Source organism: Elephantulus edwardii, unplaced genomic scaffold, assembly GCF_000299155.1.
Source record: "Elephantulus edwardii isolate Elephantulus edwardi_28Jun2011 unplaced genomic scaffold, EleEdw1.0 scaffold00283, whole genome shotgun sequence".
In the NCBI taxonomy this organism is placed as follows: domain Eukaryota; kingdom Metazoa; phylum Chordata; class Mammalia; order Macroscelidea; family Macroscelididae; genus Elephantulus; species Elephantulus edwardii.
The window spans coordinates 200657-223629 of record NW_006400033.1 but is presented as its reverse complement, the minus strand read 5'-3'; the positions used below and the strand labels follow the sequence as shown (position 1 = coordinate 223629).

The 22973-nt window shown below is 44.4% G+C and overlaps 2 protein-coding genes across 2 annotated transcripts in view; one reads left to right on the top strand and one right to left on the bottom strand.

Annotated features, from left to right (window-relative positions):
- Positions 1 to 13738, top strand: part of KDM3A (lysine (K)-specific demethylase 3A) — a 64925-nt gene extending 51187 nt beyond the window's left edge. Inside the window, exons 15-25 of the mRNA XM_006900365.1 lie at positions 640 to 835; positions 1934 to 2106; positions 2431 to 2667; positions 4669 to 4840; positions 6533 to 6620; positions 7418 to 7548; positions 11274 to 11393; positions 11476 to 11615; positions 12683 to 12859; positions 12939 to 13073; positions 13658 to 13738. Coding sequence (XP_006900427.1) covers positions 640 to 835; positions 1934 to 2106; positions 2431 to 2667; positions 4669 to 4840; positions 6533 to 6620; positions 7418 to 7548; positions 11274 to 11393; positions 11476 to 11615; positions 12683 to 12859; positions 12939 to 13073; positions 13658 to 13738 — 1650 coding nt within the window. The remainder of the gene's footprint in view (positions 1 to 639; positions 836 to 1933; positions 2107 to 2430; positions 2668 to 4668; positions 4841 to 6532; positions 6621 to 7417; positions 7549 to 11273; positions 11394 to 11475; positions 11616 to 12682; positions 12860 to 12938; positions 13074 to 13657) is intronic.
- A 5679-nt stretch (positions 13739 to 19417) lies between these two features.
- The window catches only part of LOC102852600 (charged multivesicular body protein 3-like), a 58660-nt gene continuing 55104 nt past the window's right edge, over positions 19418 to 22973 (bottom strand). The window contains exons 4-6 of the mRNA XM_006900364.1: positions 22534 to 22655; positions 21031 to 21145; positions 19418 to 19557 (exon numbers count right to left, since the gene is read on the bottom strand). Of these exons, the coding sequence (XP_006900426.1) occupies positions 19418 to 19557; positions 21031 to 21145; positions 22534 to 22655 (377 nt within the window). The remainder of the gene's footprint in view (positions 19558 to 21030; positions 21146 to 22533; positions 22656 to 22973) is intronic.

The window sequence follows — 22973 nt, the reverse complement described above, 5'->3', positions numbered from 1 at the left end:
CAATGAATGAATGGAAATCCAAAACCTGTAAATGTTTTTTAAAATTAATAAAAATTTAAAAATGGGGGGAAAAAATTATTGGTCTGCACTACAATCCCAGAGGTACATGGTTCGAATCCACCAGATGCTCTGCTAGAGAAGGAGGGGAATCTCCTCCTGTACCAGTCAGATCCGATTTGACATTACACACACACACACAAAATAATAAAACTTAAAAAAAAATTATTTGTCATGTTTTCTGACCCACTACTGTGCAGAGAGTGCTTTCCCTTGTTCGGCATCCCATCTCCTTCTGAAACCACAGCTTTCAGTTTCCTACCAGTTTCATTCATTCATTTATCTCCCAAGCATGTTCTCTGTGCCAAGTAGACGAACACAGACAGATCATCTTAAACCAATCCCACTGCCATTATGTTTAGTCCCACATGTAGAAGAATTTGTTGGCAAGGGATTTCTGGATGTGTTTAAATTCTTGACACATGTTGTCACTAATTTTTTACCTTGTAGTTTCACCAGTATTTCTTAATTCCTATGGCTATGTTGGTTAGTATTTCTTAGCTCTCTCTAATTGGCAGGTAGAGATAAGAAAAGAAGTGTAACTCCTCAGTACATGTAAAATTGTCCTTTTACACTTAACAGTCACCCTTGCCTGGAGAAAAGCCAGCTCTTGGAACTGTGCTGCCGCAGAGTCCTGCCTCAGTGGAGCCAGCCCCCACAGTGGGCGACACAGCCCCCAAGCCAGCCAGCAGTACAAGGCCTGCCTGTCCAGCCAGCACCTCGCCCTTCAGCTGGCTGGCTGACCTGACCAGTGGGAACGTCAACAAAGAAAACAAGGGTGAGAATGTCCTGCTTTGGGGTTCTTGAGTACTTTAGTCCGTCATGGGGACCTTAGCAGCCTCAGCTACTATGAGAGCAGAGGTTAGATGTCATATGTAGAGAAAAGGAGTACACTGTCATCATCCTGCAGCCCCAACCCCAGAGTGAGCCTCCACTGATGATGCATCTCAAAGTTCTGCCAAAACTGGGTTTGGCCAGAAGGGAGTGGGGGTGAGGCTTTGTCTTCATGAGTGACCTTTTGCCTTTACCTGTCTTGCACAGCCCATATTTGATTGGAATGTTCCAGCTTTGCTTTTCCTTCATTTGTATTGTCATCTTAGGATGCTTGACAGTAGTATAAAGAAAATGCACTTTGGATTCAGGTAGAGTTGATTAGAATTTAGGTGATTACTCTTTCTTTCTGTATTTTACAGTAAGTAGGAAAAAAGCAGAGTTGCAGGCCTGTCTCTCTCATACAGTGACCCAAAACATAATTGTAGTGAGTCAGATTTGATGTAGTGAGTCAGATTTGACATTCAGTGACTGAATCCCCAGTGTAACCAATCTGTTCCCTAGAAATGACAGGTGGAGTGTAAATGTGCAAAAATGGGGGGGGGGATCATGAGATGCAAATTAAACACCTATTCTTGGAGGGGGGGGAAGTCTCTTAGCAAATTAGAACCAAAAGGGAACTTCTTTACTAAAAAAAACAGATAGCTACATGGTAAATCTATTGCAGTGATAACAAAATAAATCATAGCTGAAAACATTTGAACACTTAATGAGAAAAGATACCTGCTTTCACTCCTTCTGGGGAATTTTGACCCTATCATCACAGCCAGTGAAGTGAGGAGCAGAACAGTAAAGGTGGCATTGGAAAAGCAGAGATAAAAGCTATTTCTGTTTGCTGCACACAATCTAATTTTATGTGTCAAGAATTGGCATTTAATGAATAAACATGTCAAGGTTGTGTGATACAAGGTCAATTTAAAAAAAGTTGAAATTGTTGTCACCCATAAGATCACCTTGATACTGTTTTTGGATATTGTTGTTTTAATACTCAGTGGTCATCCTTCATTTCTGAATGCTTTTCTAAGTAATCTTTCTCCCTCCTTAGAAAAGCAACCCACAATGCCCATTCTAAAGAATGAGATCAAATGCCTTCCACCACTGCCCACATTGAGCAAGTCTAGTACAGTCCTGCACACCTTCAACAGCACCATTCTGACACCTGTAAGCAACAACAATTCTGGCTTCCTCCGAAATCTTTTGAATTCCTCAACAGGCAAGGTAGGTGTTCATTTTACTGTTTCTACCCAATCTTATTAGTGTCAAATAAAGTCGGAATGGGAAGAGACTAGAAAGCGACAGACAGGACATGAGTCCCATTCAGTATGCAGGTGTGCTTACAGGGCTGTGCTCCTGGGCTGGCTCATTTTTTGGACTTCTGGGTCCTGAGAGTTGTTCTGTTAAGTTGGGGAAGGAGACCTGTCTGTTTGCTTAGGGTTTTGGCTTAGATATTTCTACATGAACAACATCTTAACAATGATAGGAATGGAGTGTTTTCTATACTGGGGAAACATATTTAAAACTTGTTGCTTTTGTGAATTTCAGACAGAGAATGGACTCAAGAGTACACCAAAAATCCTTGATGACATCTTTGCTTCCTTGGTGCAAAACAAGACGTCCTCGGATCTATCTAAGAAGCCTCAAGGACTGACCATCAAGCCCAGCATTCTGGGCTTTGACACCCCTCACTATTGGCTATGTGATAATCGCTTGCTGTGCCTGCAGGATCCCAACAATAAGAGCAACTGGAATGTGTTCAGGGAGTGCTGGAAGCAAGGGCAGGTAACCAACCCCACTCACTGCCCAAGACTAAATGGCATTGCCCCTGGCTTGTCCTTTGTTGTTCAGGGTGTGTAGAATGAGGTCACGGTGAGGTCCAATAAAGCAGACCTGCCTGAGCTCTCTTCCCAATGAGGTTTGATGCTTCTAACTCTCCAGCTTTAGTTAGAAGTATGATTTAGGAGCCTCATAAAGTGGAAGACGTAAACAAGATAGCATAAAAGTCGCGCATCCCTCTTCCCTTGGTTCACACTTGTACTGGAGACAATCCTGCGTGGGCAGACCCTTGGGATCATCTTGGAACCACCTGGAGTCTTCTAGGGTGCCTGCTTAAAAAGGGGCAGCACTGTGCATCAGAAGTTTAGGTTGATGTTTCTACTCCTGCCCCTCAGTATTTTATTGTTTTGGCTTCTATTTTTGGAAATTTCTTACTCTCTTTTCAGCCAAATAAGATCTTTTTTAAAGGAATACTTTACTTTTGAACAAGGCCAGGACTTGAGGAAGTACCCTTCCTTTTTCTCTTTTTTATCTTTTATGTACTAACTAGGGACCTCTGATGGCGTAGTCCGTAGCAGGTTGTCCTGCCAGCTCAGTGGCTACATGTCTGCTGTTGGCTCTGAGGGACAGAGAGGAACATTCTCCTCCAGCTCCAGGTCACAGCTTCAGAAACCCAATGGTGGGTCGTTTTGAGTCTGAACTGACTGAGTTTCTGAAATGAGAAAAAAAATGAATATACTAATTAATGTCATTTGCTTATTTAATCATATTAAGGATACAGGTTGATTACAGTCCATTAACATGTTTTATTTATACTCCTTAATATTTGCAAAAATTGAAGAATAACGCAATCTTGAAAAAGGAAAGTAAAAGTATAAGACTCACACTTCCCAACTTCAGACCTATACAAAGCCCCAGTAATAGTGTTGTACCAATATAAGGATAGACTTATGTAGCTGTTCCATGCCGGCAAGTTAGAACCAACTCATAGCTCCAGTGGGTTTTCAAGAAGCAGTAAATTGCACATGAGGAGACAACTCATCTTTCTCTTGTAAAGTGGTTAATGGATTTAAACCATAAACCTTTAGGTTGGTTAGTGTAACTCCTTAACCACTAAAGCCCTAGAACTCCCTAAAGTCATTAGAGAAATACACATGAAAATCATAGTGTGATACTGTCCTATAAACATAGATGAAACTTGAAGTTGATCCAAGCAGAATGAGTTTAACATAAAAAGGACAAGTATGTATGACCTCACTTATATTTAAAGTAGGCAAAACCAAACTGACTCTGGTTGTTTTCAGGAGCAAGTAGGAGAGACACATGGGAAGATGTTGTTTAAAGGGTCCTGAGTTTTTGTTAATGGTGATGAAAAAACTGGGATTATGGATTGTGGTAGGGCGTGTAACAAAGGGAACAAAATGTCACTGAATTGTGCCCATAGAAATGGCTGGAATATCAAATGTTTTGTTACATAGGGTTTTGTTCCTCTATAACCACAATTTAAAAAAATTAAAACCTTTTAAGGGGAAGTAGATGGGGCGGTAGAACTTGCTGCCAATATTTTACATTCGGCCATTTCTCATGCAGTTGGGGTTCCTAGCTGATCTGGGACACCCAGGAAACCTGACCTCTAGGTGCATCTCCCTGCCCAGCAGCAGCAGGTCAGAGGCAGTGGTGGGAACACCCTTCTGCCAAGTTCTCATCCTTTCTTCACATTCTCTGCCTTGGGATTTGGAGTTTTTGTCCCATGTATAATGGAATCTGAGCTGGAAGGATTGATCCTTGATCCTCGAACCTCATTTATCCCTGAGAGTAGTTTGTGTGTAGCCAATAAGCGGTAAAGCTGTCAGTGCTGGGGGTAGAGAGGACTAAGCTGCACTCCAGCATCTGAGTGAAGGACCAGCCACGCGGGAACAAACAGTGCAGCAGTTGGAAGAGGTGGTGTCTATGGGCACAAAGTACAGAGCTGGGAGAATGCAAACTAAAATCTTCCTTCTCTTTCAGCCTGTGATGGTGTCTGGAGTGCATCACAAACTGAACACTGAACTTTGGAAACCTGAGTCCTTCAGGAAAGAGTTTGGAGATCAGGAGGTTGACCTAGTCAATTGTAGGACCAATGAAATCATCACAGGAGCCACTGTGGGAGACTTCTGGGATGGATTTGAAGATATTCCAAGTATGTATTTAAGATTTCTTAAGAAGGGTGAAAAGTTCCTGGTGGAACAAAGGGCTTAGCGCTCAACTCCTCGCTGTAGGTTTGCCATTTGAATCCAGCCAGACACTCCTCAGAAGACAGGCTTGATGATGACTTCTGAAGGTCGCAGCCTTGGAAGCCCCATGGAGCTGTCCTACACCATGTCCACCACGTGTGCTTTCTGTATAGGCCAGGGTTCAAGTTCTGGTGCTTGATGTGCACTTGCTGAGTAGATAAGCTTGGTGTACCTTAGCTTTTTTTTTTTTTAATTATTTTTGTGTGAATGTACCATCAAATCAGATCTGACTGGTACAGGAGGGGATTGTCCCTCCTTCCCCGGCAGAGCATCTGGTGGATTCGAACCGTGCGCCTCTGGGATTGTAGTTGCAACTCCTTGCCACTAGGCCACCAGAGCTCCTCTGTACCTTAGCTTTTATCCTCAGTCTAGACTGTAGCTTGTCTTTTCCAGATGTGGCATAAAGGTGCAATCTGTAGTCCATTTCTGACTCAGCTACTTGACATCTCTCATTAAAAAAACTGGAATACTAAAAAAAATTTCTTTAGTTAGCCAATATGCTGTTATAGTGCTAAAAAAAAAAAACAACAAAACACCCCAAACCACCAAAATGAGCAATATTAATTAATTTGTGCCTTATTTCAGTTGGGTACTGGTTTCATTGTGAGGGCTACATGGTTAAAACACTTAGCACAGACAAAACTTAACCACAGCAGTGGTGTTCTAATTGAGTTCCTTTGCTCCGGGTTCCCTGACAGTACTAGCTTTGGGAGCTCAGGAATTAGTTTTGACTAAATCTGTGTGTTCTCTAGAAGATGTGATGGAGGGAAGGTGGCCCCTACTGTCCCTGGACACATCTAGTCTTAGTCTCTGACCAAAACAAGTCATCCTTTATTAGGACGGCCTTAGGCCATTGAGTTTACAAAAACATCTGTGGGATTTGCTTGTTAAAGTTCACTGATATTGGTCAATTGAGTTGTCCACTTGTGTGTGTGTGTGTGTGTGTGTGTGTGTGTGTGTGTGTGTACCATCAAATCAGATCTGACTGGTACAGGAGGATATTGCCCCTCCTTCTCCAGCAGAGCATCAGGTGGATTTGAACCGAAGCTGTCCACTTCTCAAGTACCCCATAGGAAAAGAGCCTGAGCCTTAGATGGTCATTTGTTGAAACACATTTATTTTGGGCAAAAGGCAATGGCTGAAATCTCAAAGAAGGCATAAAAGTCTTTAAAAAAAAAAAAATAGGACCCTGATACAAATTAATTGATGACTTATTTTGCTGTTCCTGGTTACCCTTGAATGAGTGCAGTTAGATTTCTTGACTAGAGAAATATCTGATGTGACTGGTAAGTGTGAGGGGGAGAGTAGTAAAAGAATACTTATATTCTAAATATATCAGGTTAGGGAGTTTTTATAGAAGTATATTTGAGAGCTTTGGTGGCCTAGTGGTAAGAAGCTGTGCTGCAATCCTGAAGGCATGTTGTTTGAATCCACCAGATGCTCCCCGGAAAAAGGATAAACAATCTTCTGTGCAGTTAACTGCCTCTGAAAACCCACTGGAGGATCAGCGGGGGGTCAGTTCTGACTTGATGATAGTCAGCAACAAAGTATATTTGGCTTTTATCGAGTTATGAAGAGCTCTCCTGGTTACTTTGCAGATCGCTTGAAAAACGAGAAAGAGCCAATGGTGTTAAAACTCAAGGACTGGCCGCCAGGGGAAGATTTCAGAGACATGATGCCGTCCAGGTGGGGAGTGAGGATTTCTGTCCTTGACTTGGTGTATTTATGTTTCCATAGTTTCACTTGTGCTGGGTTTTCATTTTTAGTGTGTAATTTTTAGAGGCATGTATTTTTAAATTAGATGGAGATTCTGACTTTTAGATCTGGCTCAGTAATGAAAGCGCCTACACCTTTTCCACTGCTCTTCTTGCCTAAGGAAGAGACAAATTTTTGCAAGCACTGATTTTGAGGAGGTAGTTTTCACAGAGTTCCTGGTCCCTAAGGGCTAATGGTTAAATCACCCCTCCAACCCCCAGACACCACCACCACCCACCACCCTACCCAGTGGTACCACAGGAGGAAAGGCCTAGTGATTGTTTTGGTTAGTATTACAAACAAGAAAACTCTGGAACAGTTTTCCTGTCTAATATATCAGGGGCACTGTCAGTTGGACCTTTTCAGTAGGTCTAATATATGTGCGTGATCTAGTTTTATCATTGAGTTAAACAATAAAATATCTGAACTGGTAGATCCATTTTCATAGAATTGGACTTGAAACCTTGAAAAGCAGCCTCTGAGATAATTAGTAATGCATCTGTGTTTATTCTTTGATCTGGAATTTACTGCTTAGAAATATTCCAGCTCATTTCAACACATTTATGTAGTGTAGGACAGAAAAAGAGCTAACTTCATGATGTCATTCCAATGTTAAATAGTGATTACGGTCACAAATAGTTTGATTTACTCCTTTTTGTTTACAAATCACATAGTGATATACTAGGAAGACAAACTTATTTTGTGAATTCCTGGTTCTCTTGTCCTAGGTTCGATGATCTGATGGCCAACATTCCACTGCCTGAGTACACCAGGCGAGATGGCAAACTGAACTTGGCTTCCAGGTTGCCCAGCTACTTTGTTCGGCCTGATCTTGGCCCCAAGATGTATAATGCGTACGGTAAGGAGGAAGCAGCAAGCTTTGAAAATGAGTACTAAATACAGCAAATCACATATTTGGAAAGTTGATTATTGCAGCAGGTTCTGTTTGTAGCGATCTTCCTTGGCCACTCAATTTTATATATTTTCTTTCCAGAGTTGCAGTTACAGATCATGCACAATTTGATATCTTTCCTTTCTGCATCTAATGTAGAATCTTTATATGTTATTGCTAAATAGTCTGGAGTATGATAATTTTTAATGGTTTTTATGCTTCATCAAATGAACCTTTTTTGAAGGCTTTTATTTACCAGTTTGTTGAATGAAGGTTCAGTTGTTCTGACCCTTCCAGTGGCTTTCAACTAATATTTCATTCTATTTGAACCCCATTTTCCCATTACTTGTAAAAGTTACTTCTTTTCTTCCCACCTTCTAGTCTCTTTAAGATTTAAGAGTGTTTACTGTAGAGTGTTTGTAGCATGGAGATGGCCACCTCTGACCCCAGTTAACTCCACAGAGGAAAATGTCCTTATCAGCCACACTCACCGTACGAAACTTCATTTCTGTGAAGTCGGATACAACCCCCACGCTCCTACCTCTACACATTTTAAGACCCGCCATCACTCCCAGGGCTCTCAGATCTGTTGCATGGCCCCACAGATCTCACAGAACCATACACACAGTTATGGAGGTCATTAGGGGAGTTAACGGGTCAAAGCACAGGTTAGCAACAGGATATGGTTCCTCATTCAGGACAGCTGCTCATGTGTGCTTGCAGGCTCTTTGACCTTCAGCCTCACAGCTCAGCTTAGTCCTGCCAATTATGGCGTCTACCTCCCGAAGTCCTCCCACTCGGGGAAAGCCCCTGGCTCTGGCTCCCTGGGGCAGTACTCCCTGTTTTATGTTCCAACCCAGTTGTATGGTGAAAAGTCAAAGCCGAGGCTAGGACAGACATTTTGAACAATAAACCTGCTAATGCCACATGACCCTTCCAAAGAGAGGGTCAGTTTGTTGACTCCTTTGCTAGAGTCTGTACAGACTGTTGGAGGGGAAGGGAGCAAGAGGGAAAATGTGGAGATGAGGCCCAGCCCAAAGTTCTTCTATTATGGCAGAGTCAGTCCGAGAGACCCCAGGAAGGAAATTGGGGGAAATTCTTGAGAGAAGTTTGTTTTCTGTTGGGAAGTTTCTAGTAATCTAGGTGTCTAGGCTGGTCTCAGTAGTGTTGAATGAGATCTGATCTGTGGGAGAAAGGATTTGGCATGCCGGAGTCCTTTGTAGTTTGTACCTTGATTTGGAGAGCCCCCACATGCACTGGGTTTGGAGAGGTCCTATGGCTATGTTCCCTGAGTCCTTCAAAGCTGTGAGCAAAGCTGCTCTGCTGGCTGGGATTCCAGGGCAACATCCTGGGTTTACAGTGTGGATTTATGGTAAGCTTTCTCCATTGAAGTGAATGGGTACTGTTGTATAATGATTAAGGGTCTGTATGTAAATCATGAAGCTTTACAAAGTAGAATGGCCATCAGAATTCTTTTCAGATTAAATTGCCTGCCTGCTAGGGTAATAGCTTAGCAGCAGGTCTTTATCTCTGACATGGATAAATGGCAGTGCTACTCTGAGAAACCTTTTCATGTGGCGAACTTAATTCTTTTCTAGATAATAAGCATATAGGAGTTGAAAAGAATAAAACGTTTTCATTTTCATATTCTTCAGAGACAAAGAGTTGCCACATATCAGCAGTTGGTTGGTTGAGCTGTGTGTCCTCAGGCAAAGCACGGGGAATAGGTTTTTTAAGAGAGATAACTAACCCAGCCTTCTCTGGTCCAGCACCACCCCTGGCAAGGATGCTGGCTTGTACTCCTACTCCAGCTCCATAGGGCAGCATGGCACATCTGGGGCTTGAGCTGGGTTCTCCTGAGTGTGGGAATTTTGAACAGTAATCCTCCTCCTTCACCTTGCCCCAGGGCTCTGTCCCCGTGCAGCTTCCATGTCTGTTGCTTTTCATGATTCTTGTGGTATTTGTTTGAGGATTTTCTACTGGAGAGGATTCTTTCCCCAAGACACTGCTTTTACAGATGGTTCCACCTGAATTGATGCACACTCCATTTAGACTGGCTTTACTAATGAGGGCTAGGAGTGGATGGATTTGTGACGAAGGGCTGGGTGGTGTCATTTCCTTTTATTGAGTTCTGTTTAATCACTCGAGCATGTCTAAGCCAACAAGCAGCCTGATGAGGCTTTAAGACCTGTTTCTGAACTCATCCTTCCAACACCACAAACCATCTGAAGTTCTTTGCATGTATGATTTTGTCCTTCGTAGTCCTATTCCTGAATGATATTGTTGTTTTTAACCTGCTAGCACTTTCAGTAGAAGCAGTTGTCTGTTTGATCCATGCTGCCATGAAGAACTGTGCTCATTTTCCATCTACATCATTAATAGCCTTTTTCTTCAAATTTTGCTTTTCACTTTGGACGTATTTTGTAAGCAGATTCAAAGCTTGGAGAATCCACTCCAGGGACCCCTGTGTACTCATCCCCCAGCCACAACTACCAACTGTTTTTCCCGTGCCTGTACCTTGTAGCAGGGTGCGCCTTCTGTGAAGAGGGCTTGGTCACAGACTGCGCTGGAGAAGACCCTGCCCTGCTCTTGGGGCTGAGCAGTGCTTGTCTCACTGGGCTCAGTCTGTGTGGGTGGGAGTTTTCTGCTAAGATTTCCCATTCTGAGGTGAGCCCAAGCTTTCTCTCTTGCCCCAGAGCCCCACCAGACTGTCAGACCAACTTGAGTCAGTCTCATCTGTGCACATTCCAGCTTCATTTTTTCACTTGACAACTTCCCTTGCTTTTCTGTGCCTTAATTTCTTTCTGTTCTTTTCTTGCAAGTGTTGTTTTTTTTTTTTTAGCCACTGTCCATTTTGAAGGTCTCTCCTCTTTCATCGATCTTCTTTACCAAGTTTGATGTTTTCCCCCATTGATTAATTCCCTCTTGATGATTTGTCCAAAGTGAGTGAAAACAAGTCTCACCAGGCCCGCTTCTAAGGAACGTTCTGATTAAATTCCTTCTGGCAGCTGGTCTTCACTAGTCTATGTTCTTCCCTGGGAATACAATTTGAAGGCAGCAGCTCTTGGATCTTCTTGTTTACTGTGCCCAGCTTTTGCAGTGCAGAGCATGAGGTGACTGAAGATGCTGTGACCTGGGCTGTGTACAATTTAGCCATCAAAGTAACACTTTACTTCTTATACATCTTTGGCTGCAGATCTGACCAATGCAATGTATAATTTGACTTCTTGATGGTGTTTCCATGGGTATTGGTTGATTTGATGTAAGTAGAATTTGGTGTCTTTACTGTCTTTACAGTATATCATGAGACACTTTACCTCAAGTAAAAGTAGAAAAGGACTAGGAGCCTTCGGCAGCTTTGTGGTAAGGAGTTGAGCTGTGGTTGATTTGATGTAAGTAGAATTTGGTGTCTTTACTGTCTTTACAGTATATCATGAGACACTTTACCTCAAGTAAAAGTAGAAAAGGACTAGTAGCCTTCGGCAGCTTTGTGGTAAGGAGTTGAGCTGCTGGCCTGAAGGTGTATCATTTGAATCCACCAGTTGCTTAGCTAAAGAAGGATGGGCAGTCTCCTCCCAAGTGACTTACTGCCTCTCAAAAACCATTGGTTTTGTGATCATGTATCTAAGAGTAGAAAATACAATAGTAATGCTTGTCATGTTGAGCAAATTCATGACATTTTCTTTTTGCAGGATTAATTACTCCAGAAGATCGGAAATATGGAACAACAAATCTCCATCTCGATGTATCTGACGCAGCTAATGTCATGGTCTATGTGGGAATTCCCAAAGGACAGAGTGACCAAGAAGAAGGTATATGGGCGGCTGAGTAAGAAATGGGGTGTGCCCTCTGACCTAGGAACCATAGCATGATACGTGTTTTTCCTTGCTTTAGAAGTCCTTAAAAGTATCCAAGACGGAGACTCTGATGAACTCACAATAAAGCGATTTCTTGAAGGAAAAGAGAAACCGGGAGCCCTCTGGCATATATATGCTGCAAAAGACACAGAGAAGATAAGAGAATTCCTTAAAAAGGTATGCTTTCCCCTTAACGGCCTACAGGCGGAAATGTCTGGTGTGAGGGCTTGTGTAGTAAGTACTGGCTTTGTATTGCTTACCTTTAGACAGGCTGTAGTATCATAGTCAGTTACTGTTTTGAATTTCTACTTGGTGAGCATTGTTGCTCCTCTCAGAAGTCTGGCTATATTTTGATAATCACATTTGAAAAGGAAAGTTCAGAGTTAAGTCTGTGTATGCCATTTTTACAGGGTGAGTGGGGTTGCTGAGGGAAAGGGTTTCTCAGTAATCCCCAGCTCATCTCCAAGCTCCGTTTAATTTTGTTGCCTGAAAGCCCAGGCACTTTAGAGGGTCACTGTTGAACCTTGGTCCTGAGCGATTCCTGCTTAAGGTCTCTGTTGTGTTTGCCTGTCCTCACTCAGCAAAGGCTCAAGAGGGTCCATGGCCCTATCCTGTTGGGTCTCATTGTCAAGGATGAAAAGTCCAGGTTTCCTCTTCAGCAGGGATTCTGGGTGGAAGTTTCAGGAACTACACTGATTGCGTGAACTTAGTTTTTAAGTTTTTCACTAAAACTGCTGGTTGCCATTCAGGTATTCTAGAGTCTTGTTTAAGATCTGGGTTGAGGGTCTTTACTTGGAATATGACTTAAGGTGCTTCTCACTGGCCATTATTCTTTGATACTATTACTCTGAGACTGCTTTGCTAGGTAATATTCTAGAATAAACAAGAATTTTCTTTAAAGTTACTTAATCCACATTTTTTTTGTAGTTCAGATGAGTGATGAATGTTTGTATCCAACATTGAACCTATTTTCAGAAAACTAGACTAAAAGACTAGTTCAAAATCCTGTCCAAATACAAATAACACTGTTTACAGCCACCCACAGATTACCAGTCATTTTGGAGGATGCTGCATTTTCTTTGTTGTCTTGTTGCTCCTGTTCAGTCAGGAGTTTGGACGTGCTTGGTAGTGCTTTCCCACCATCAGGAGGACTTCCCTAAGAGAACCTTGCTATTTATTGATGGCCAGCATTGTTCACTAACTGCCATGTTGCTCAGGTGTTTGATGATGTGAACACATTCTAGGTCTCAGAAGAGCAGGGCCAAGAAAACCCAGCTGACCACGACCCTATTCACGATCAGAGCTGGTACCTGGACCGATCTCTACGGAAGCGCCTCCATCAAGAATACGGTGTTCAAGGCTGGGCTATCGTACAGTTTCTCGGGGATGTTGTTTTTATACCAGCCGGAGCTCCGCATCAGGCAAGGAAGGCCCTTTGCTTTAGTCTTCATCCATCCCGTGACAGGAATGTTGTTTCTGACATGCCTTGCTGTTTTTCAGGTCCATAACTTATACAGCTGTATCAAAGTGGCTGAAGATTTTGTTTCTCCAGAGCATGTTAAACATTGCTTCTGGCTCACTCAGGAATTCCGCTATCTTTCACAAACTCACACCAATCATGAAGATAAATTACAGGTAAAAATAGTAGAGATACTAGCAATTCATTAAAATGCTGATGTAATGATCAGGAAGCATGGCCCTTGTCATAGCAGATAGTATGAGCTTCATCCACCTAAGAAAGGCATTTCTTGGTTGAGAGCTGGTTTGATGTTTTAGACCTTGTATAGGACTGTGTGTAACTACAGAAAGGCCCTCAGACTGAAAATGAGTGGATCTGACTTTTGATCCTGGCTCGGCTCTATCTACGGTCTAGGACAGGGTGCGTGTACTTCCAGAGCAGGAAAGGCACTTCAGGCGTGAAAGGAGTCTCCTAGCATGCTGGCTTAATTGTAGATTGTGTAGTAGTAAATTTCATAGTTGGAAAATGAGTGGGCTGCATTAGCTTGGAACTCGTTAAGGCAGCCAGTCCACTTCCCTCACCTGCAAGAGGGGGGCGTCTGGCAGCAAAGCCTGGGGAAGGAGAAGTGTGCATGCCTGGTTCTTCAGGGGCAGGCGTGTGGTTTAGAACATTCAGCTGTCTGAAATCCTGGTCCGGCTGTGAAAACCCATCCTTTGTCAGGCCTCATGGTGTGTTGACGGCATTGCTTCCATTTTCCCAGGTGAAGAATGTCATCTACCACGCAGTGAAGGATGCTGTGGCCATGCTGAAAGCTAACGAGTCCAGTGTTGGCAGACCCTGAGACCCAGAGACCCTTCCCCAGGAGGAGGGGGTTGCTGGCAGCTGTTGAGACTCCTCAGGCAGGATTCCTGTGGATGTGGAGATTCATGTTACCTCATCTTCTTTTTTAAACTGGACCCTCCTTGTGAGGGTACTCTGTCTAATGTATATTTCTAGTGTTTACAGACACTAAATGTGTATATGTAGTAACTATTTACAGAACGTGCATCCTTAAACTGTGACTTCTCACCTAGGCCAGAACTTTACCAAGCTGTAAAAGCAGACCTCTCCTCAGCTGTGAACCACCACCTGCACTTACGCCCCAGCTGTTCGGTTGGACAGCTTAAAGTGAAGTCGCTAACTCATTAAAAATCACTGCGCGTGACTCATTTGGGTCTTGCCATGTGTCTGTCCAGGTGCCCTGTCCCCACCCCAAGGGCTGAGAGGAACAGCAGAGGAGAGGCGTGCAGTGAAGCCATCACCTGGACCCACAGGGCTGCTGGCGTGCTGCAGAAATCAACTACTGTACAATTCTTGGGATTAACCATCTTTAGTTAAATGGAGTTTTAATTTAAATGAAGCTTTGCTAATTTTAAGTGTTAAGCATTTTGCATTAAAGTATTCATGTAATACTTGGGGCTCTGTTTTCTTGGCTTCTAGTTGTGCACGCAGTTTCCTTTTCATCATGTTAGAGGCATTGAGAGGTTGTTTAACACGTTGCCGCACACTTTTAAATTGAGACCGTGCTGAGAAACACTTTTTTTTTTGCTGGCAACGTGTTAAGGAACTTTTGTAAATGCAAAGGAAGAGACACACTCCACAGAACCTCCACTCTGAGATGAGGACTCTGGCTCTTGGTTGAATAGCCCATGTCTAGAGGTACAGCCAGGAAGACAAGCCTCACATAGTGGATCCCACCACAGTTGAACTGAGAGACCACTAGGTGAATGAGCAGCATCAAACGGTCTGATAGATATAATTGGATTCCCAGACAGAGGAAACAAACAGGATTAAAGAAATGACAAGATGGACTGAAAAGTTCCTAAGCTTAAGCTAGTAAAAGATGCCAACTGTCAAGTCCCAAGTAGGATAATTACAAAGAAAACTACACACACAGAGACCTATCACAGTGAAGATGCTGAAAAGAAAACTCAGCATCTTAAAATGCACATTTGGGGGAAGTGCTTACAGGGATAGAAAATGAGGGAAGAAGAGTGGAAGCGAGGGCAGAATGACATCTGTGATGGATAGGATACAGAAATACCATCAAGCCACCCCTGTTGAACTAGTGGCAAGAACATGTGCTCTGCAATCCCAAAGGAGCCACCAGCTGTTGTGTGGTAGGAGGGGCCAATCTCCTTGCTAGCAATCCACCAGAGGGTGGATTCCTCCTCGATGACACGCAACAGGGAACAGTCAGTCAGGAGTGCCTAACTCCACCTTCCACAAGGCACAGGCAGCACTACAGGTGCATCTATCAAATGGTCCTCCTGTCTGCAAACGAGCCAAGAGGGCAGGAAGACTGCTTGACATACTGATTACATGCAGTGCCTCACAGTCACGTGGTTAAGGTTCTAGTACCACACCTGCTCTGTGGGAGAAAGATGCCCAGTCTCATCCCTATCACACCCCGTTTACAGCCTCAGAACCCCAAGTGAGGGTCGCAGTGAGTCAGCAGGGTGGGGAGAGTATTGGGTGGTGGGTTTCTTGTTTATCTATTCCTTTTATCAAGGAAGCTATGGTGGCCCACTGGCAAGAAACAGCTCTGCAACCCCGAAGGCAAGCAGTTCAAATCCACAACTGCAGTTAACTGCCTCTGAAAACCTGCTGGAGGGTCAGCAATGGGTCAGATCCGACTCGATGGTATACAACAACAGCCACAACAATTACTCGCATCCAAGACAAGGGTAACCCAAAAATTGACATTGAGGGCACATGGAAGATGACTACCTGCTGTAACAGTCCCACCCAGCCAAAGGGACATGTGACCTTGATCAGCACAGCCATTACTCGTACCTTCCACCTTGTTTCTCCTGCCAACCATGTCCTGACCCTTCCCTCGGTTTTCAGAGGCAGTAAACTGTACAGAAGGGAACTGTTCCTCTTTCTCCTGTGGATCTGCAGGTGGGTTCAAATCACATGCCTTATGGTTGGCAGCACAGCTCCTTACCACTAGGCTGCCAAAGGTCCCTAGGTCACTGTTAATGCAGTTAGTGAATTTGAAATGTCAGATAATGAGCCAAAAAGTGAGTCAGTATAAATTTTAATACTAAAATCTGGTAAGAACAATACAAGAAAAAATGCTAATTCAGTGTAAGCCAGCTGTGACTCCATGACCCTTAAATGGCTTTCTGAAGCTGTTCAGAGGAGACTGCTCACCTTCCTGGTAGACCTAAACTGCCAGAGATCTGAGGCCTGGTTAGTACAACACACTATAGCTGTGCCCACCGAGTTCCTTAGAAAAACAAGTTCCAATCAGTAATGCCTGAAAGGTGTATGTTACGACCAAAGCCAGACTTGAACTCTAAGGAATTAAAGGCCAGGTTCATGTAAAAATAATTTACACATCACAGACGGCAGTGAAAACATCCAGTGGACCACCCCAGAGGCAAGAAGAAATCATAAATCCAGCCTATTTATAAACATATTGTTGTTAAATGCCATTGAGTCATAGGCAACTCAGCAACCCTACAAACAAAAAGACACGAACACTTGAATAACATTCTTCATTTCTCCAAGTTCATAGGGTTTCCACAGGCAATCTATTTCAGAAGTGGATGCCACTCCTGCTTCCAATCTTGTTTTAACCAGGAAGCTCTACCACTGTCTGCCATGGGTAACCAATTAATCACATTTGGCACATCAGGGTCACAGTGTTCAGCATCACAGCATCCATGAGTTACCTCTGTACAGCAAATTGACACACAAGTGCTATACCACCTAGAAGAATTTTTGAACAGAAACAAGAGCCAGGCCTACAGGATTTAAAAATTCCAGCATCCCACATGCTGATGGACTGTTAGCCATAGACCCCCAGTTCATCTAACAAGTCCCATCTGCTGACACACACTTGGGATGAAAAGAAAGGCCTAAGGGCTCGCCGAGCATTCCATACCATACCTGTTCCTCCTCAAGATGTGAGAGGCCATCACAACTTCCAGCCTAAAACCAACTCACAACACACTAGCTCTCAGCCTGAAGGCATATAGTGTGTGTGTGTGTGTATAAGGCATATAGATGAAATATTTTGTAAAATTCAACATTTCTTTAAAAATTATGTCTAGATGACATTAACCTACAATAGAGTGCTTTTCTGCAGTCTATTTAGATCTGCATTTCTGAAACTGGTGACAGCTGTGTTGGTGCTAAGCAATACAGCTCTTATGGACCTTCCACCTTAGCCATCACAGCCCCATTCCCAAGGTGACCTACTGCAGCCCTGTAACCAGGATCATAACTTGATCACCTCCAAAGAAAAGTCCTGTCAGAGAAATCTGGAAAAGGCTCTAAAGAGTTATATTAAAAAAAACCCGGTTTTGTTTATATTAATCAAACATTTCCAGACTTTTCATTACTGCAGTTCTTTTTCAGATTTAACAGATTTGAAAATTCAAATCTCCCTGTTGAAGCCACAGTTGTGAGGCTGGGATTTGGAGAGAACAGAGGCAAGAGTGACTAGTGTTATTTGTAACCTGTTTCCTTCAGTTACGAGACAAACACCTAGAAAAATGAAACAAAGGATGAGGCTAAGTGCTTGTGCACATGAAAGAGCTGCTAAGTACTGGACACTTGGGGAGTATAGGGAAATAATTGCTGGACTGGTTACCCAAAGCTGGACAGTGAGTTTTTAAAGGATGCACTGTGTGGCTTGGGTAGGATGGGACAAGGACTGACCAGGCTGGAGATCAGAGGACTGCAGTGCACATCTGGGCAGCTATACATCCCCGTGGCTGCAGGGCCTTTCAGGGCCAGGGCTACAATGAACTATCCTTGTCCACAGTGACACCCAGTAGGACATGAGGGAAGACTGATTGTAAGCAGCTGACTGCATGCTCCTGCCAGAGCCTGAAAGCAGGAGAGGAGACAGGCCTCTTCACAAATGTGACACAACCATCAGATCATGTTACCTGGATGGCTAAGGAGCTGGTCACTGCCCAGTCAGCCACATGGGTCGAGTCTGATCACCTACAGAGCTGGGCAGTGATAGGAACATACATTCTTCAACTCTATCATTCATCCAGTGAGCAAAGTGGACTCTAAACTGCAGCCTGAGGTGAATCAGGAGTGAAGGGAGGGTGCGCTCTGGATTTTCAATGACAGGCCTGAGCAACAGGGATTCTCTCCACAGTCCACAGAAGCCACCCTGTGACAGGGCTGGGTATTTCCCCATCTGGCCAGTTTAATGCACACAGGATGTAGACCACTGGGACTCTGATTATACCTCCAGCTCTGCTATTTCCCATGATGCACACAGGATGTAGACCACTGGGACTCTGATTATACCTCCAGCTCTGCTATTTCCCATGACGCAGGATTTGTCACTCGGCTTTGGGGGATATTCTTTGCCTTCCCCACTCCCAAACTTATTTCCCTAATAAACCTAATTCAGTACTACAACTATGAGTAAAGTCTGTGAGTTAACAATATTGAACCCAAATGACTAGTGGAGACAGGTGCAGGAGCATGGCGGCGGAGGGGTATGTCTGACCTAGCAGCGATGTTTGCTGTTATAGATATTGATGAGGACAGTTCCCCTAATTTATGAAATGGTTAGAAGTCAGACTTGGCCATCCCCACCTTGCATCTGCTCCCTTACAGTCATGTTAGCTGAGCTGTTTGCATCTGACAAGAATGAAATGGCTTATACGTCAAAGAGGTCTGTAAACTGCCAAACGCATACAGATAATAGAGGCTGCTGACGCTGCTGAGCGGCCATCTGAAGAACGCTCCAGGTGTGAGAACTGGACGAGCACACAGTACACCTCTGCTCAGCTCCTTGCTGTGAGAACACAGGTGGAGGGCTGCTTGCCAGATGGCAGTTGGAGTGAAGTGTCCTAAGCCTTGCAGCTAGTTTCTCTGGATAGTGCTGTGTGGGGAGAGAATGGCAGGAAGTGCAAACGCTGATACACGCATGCACACATAGCACAACACAACCATCCCGTGGAGCAGGACCAGGGTGCGATCCCCTGGTTAAGAGACAACAATGGAGGAGCACAACTCCTTGCTCCTCACTGTGACTCAGGAGCAGGACCTCTCCACTGAGCTAACAGCCCTGAACTCCTGTTTCTAGGACAGCCTTTACCCCAGGCTGACAATCTGGGTCAGCAAACACCTTTCAAGTACACTCTATCAAACATTCTACAATAAAACCAAGTGGTAAAGCAGAAATTTATTAAAATCCATTTATATAGTGTTTACTCACACAGAAAATGTACAGCGTCAACATTCAGGCAATCAACTCCATTCTCAGGACTTTGACAGAAACTGCCTTCCTCCCAATATATTTCCATACAAACCCGAGAATGATGCATTTCATTACATCACCTCTCTTAAGACAGAATCCCTCTGAATACCTAAGCCAGCCCTTCTTTTGCAGAGAATGAAGAGATATCAGCAGAGCCCTGCTCCAAGATGCAGCGCCTCATGACAGATGTAGTGCAAGAGATATAAACAGGGTGGCTGCCCACAGTGGTGGGGCCTCCTAGCTCCGCAGCGTGGCCAGCCGAGACTGCATGGCCTCCAGGGCCTCCTCCTCCTCTTCGTCCTCAGCAGCCATGGCTCCTGGAGGCTCAGGGTCTGGAAGGGCATCGGTCACTTTACTGGGTGCTTTGCCCAAGGCCCCTGAAAGAGAAACCGCGATTAGTTAAAGCTAAAAATGCTGGTTTTAAGGAAATTGTCCCATGCCCACCTGGCCTTCTGCAGCAGATCCAATTCAACAAAAAAGAGAAAAAGTGGAATTTGGCTCACTCTGACAGCTATGCACACACCAGCTTTAATGATAGAGAAGTAAGGATTTTTATTTTCACAATCTTGCTTTTTAAACGATGGATCGAAATTCTTCTTGGTGTGGCATCTGACTCAATGATGAATAAATCTGTACCAAAAATGAACCCCTGCCATCCTGAGCCATTTTCATGTTTAAATACTACTTAAAATGCCATTTTCAAGATTAACAAAGATGGTAAAGCGTCTGAGCAAAATCAAACCATTTCAAAGTCTTCCCATTCTTCCCCCTGAAGTAACACTTCTTTGCCCCGACAATCTGAGTCCGCTCAGCTCACGGTGTCCCCTTCTCGTGCACCTCAGGGCAAAGCTGTATTCCCTGGCGTTTCCTGTACTGCAGCCTCTGGAAGCACACTGTGGGCTTGTCTCCCAAGGCTCCCCTCACGGATGCCAACCAATGACCATTCTGGCCAGAAGGTGAGGCCCACCCACCTGCGCCACCCAGGGAAGAAGACCTCCCACAACTGAAAACAAGCAGAAAAACTCTACTCCACCTAATTTATTTTCGTGAAATACAAAACAAAGGAACTCCAGAATCAGAAAAACAAAACTCATCAACCATCACTGGTAATAACTCTTGGCATTTTTAAGTATCCTCCTTGCAGACTTGATTTCTAAACACGTGTTTTAAGTGGAAATGACCAGGATAATGAGGCTTCACAAAATACATCAAAAACATCTTTCCATGTCAATGAATTGATCTTCCCAATATCAAACAGTATTGTGATGCTTAATTTTATATGCCAGTTCCACAGTATCATCGACTGTTACCAGACCTGAAACCCTGCTAGCCAAGACCTTGAAGTAAGTGGATAACACTCTGTGTGCTGCTCCTTGCTTGTTTCTCTAGAGAAACCTAAGTATTCCATTAAGATGTATACAACATGATTAATTCATGCACTATTCAAATTATCAGATATTTAATTTGTTTCAAACTTTTCATTACTATAAACAGAGCTCTGGAATATTTCAGCGCACCATAAATTATTTCATTAGAGTTACTCCTAAATGTGGATATCTTCTAGCTTAAATTTTTTTGACAGCTATGGCTAAACTACTCTAAAAAACAAATGGAACTAATATAAACTCCCAACAATAGTGCATGATCCTAAGAACCTTCCCTTAAAAATGTCATCAAATTAGAAGGTCATTTAAAAAGATGATTATAGATGTCACACTTATTCTTTAAAGAATAAAAGTGTAAAACCTTAACTGCAGCATTTCTGACTAAGGCTGTTACGGTCTGAGAATTTGTGGATGCGGGAGGAGCGGCTGGGGAGAAGGCAGAGGACGGCAACTCGCGGGTCATACCTGCTGTAATTTCAAACAGAATCTTGTCAATTTCCATTTCTGCCTCCTCTTCCATTTCTTCCTGATCGTCCATGCCTTCAAAGGTGTCTTCTAACATCTCTTCTATGATACCAGCCTACACACAGGATAAACAGTGTCACTTCTCCCATAGTCCACACCTGCACCCAGCAGACCCCTCCATGTGGCCAGTGCTGACCACGCTCAGGTGGGCCTCTCACCCCACAGCCAGTCCATCTTTGTCAGGCTTAACACAAGAGGGAGCTGGGCCAATGAAATACTGAACAGTATCCTCTCTGCACAGAAGCACAGCTCAAAAGAAAATGTGTCTTCAAATCTGGCAGCTTGGCTTGGGAGGGCCACTGGCGAGCAGCAGCCTCACACGCAGGCTGGCCTACAGGAGCAGCCAGGCAGGGAGGCTGCTGACAGACATGCACAGGCCCAGAACTGCCACGTGTATATGCAGTAGCGGATGTGTGAGTGGCGAGGAGCCTGTGAACACAGCGGTACCAGAGAAGGCAGGTCTGAAGAGGACTTGCTACTGGCAGCCACCAGATGCAACGGACTCCAGGCCCTGGTAAGGCCAGAAGCAAGGTCCCCCCACAAACATCTGACACGCCTTCTGGTCCACAGCCCAGATTCTACAGAAGGCGTTCCCCTTGATGCTGGAGTTTACAGGATTGGAATGAACAGGCTGACAAGAGTCACTACTAGCTAGAGAGGCTGGCCAGCCACCAATATGGGGGGTGAGAAGGTGGAACTTCACTTTTAAAAGTGTACCCACTGACCTAGTTTCCTCCTTACTGCTAACACCCAAGGTGATTCTGTCTCAAAGACCTGGGCCCTGGGCTTTTACAATGATTTTTTTCCTTCTAACAACTGCTCATCTAGTTCTTCTCCCCTCTGAACTGTAGCCTCGTATCAATTTTAAGTTCACAGAGGGAATTCCCCAGAAGGCAAGGAGGTGATTTTTGTGCACAAACGGAGTACAAAATGTCTAGTGTACAATCTCTGTCCTCACGCCAGGTCTGAAGCAGGAAAGAACGCTCCACTCTCCACGAGACGCTTCCTATTCCTGGTTCCTCTGCTCCAACCCAAAATATCCATCACTGACCACCTGAGCACCCTGACCACACCTGGGCACCCTCAGGCAGATCACCTCTGCTTCCTCCCATGTAAAACGGGGCTAAGGCCTCAGCCCCAGGAACGCTGAGAGGACTGGGCAGGGGGCAGCCCCCAGGGGCCAGAAGCCCAGCAAGTTATCTGTTGAGCCTGTCTGCGGGAGGGCTGCAGGGCAGGCCCCGATGAAGGGTGATGGGCATTTGTTAGACTTTCCATTTTCTTTGTCTCTGCATTTTTCAGTCTAGAACAGAGATGAGCAAATGATGGTCCTCAGAATATCTTTCCACACAGTGATCTGTCCCCTCCAACCTGCCCTCAGCCCTGAGCCCAACCACAGGCTCAGAGGCTCTCCCTGCAGGAGAGGGAAGCTGGGCCCCAAGTCACCTTCATCATCTCCTTAGACAGCTCCCGCATGGTGGCCTGGATTTCAGGGATCCTCACAAGACTCTGCATGGCTTTCATCACCTCTGTGCTCTTCTGCAGGGAGCCAGCCACTCGGAGAATGGCTGAAAGAGAGAGCAAAATCAAGACTGCACAGCAGAACATGACAGGGGACAGATAGCAAGAGATGGGCTTGTTAGATAAAAGGGAGCAGCAGCAAGGACCCTCCTCCCCCTTAAGCCATTTAGGGACCTTCCAACAGCACCTAACAACAGCAGAACAAACCACCCTGCTGACTTTTAAACCGTGTGCTCTCCTCACCAATGGTGCGACCTCTCTGGGGCATAAACTCCAACTGGCTGAGCTGGGAGAGGCTTGAACAGCCCAGGCTGACTTTTCGGGGGGAAAATGCCAGTTTTGAATGACTGTAGCACCTAGGACAA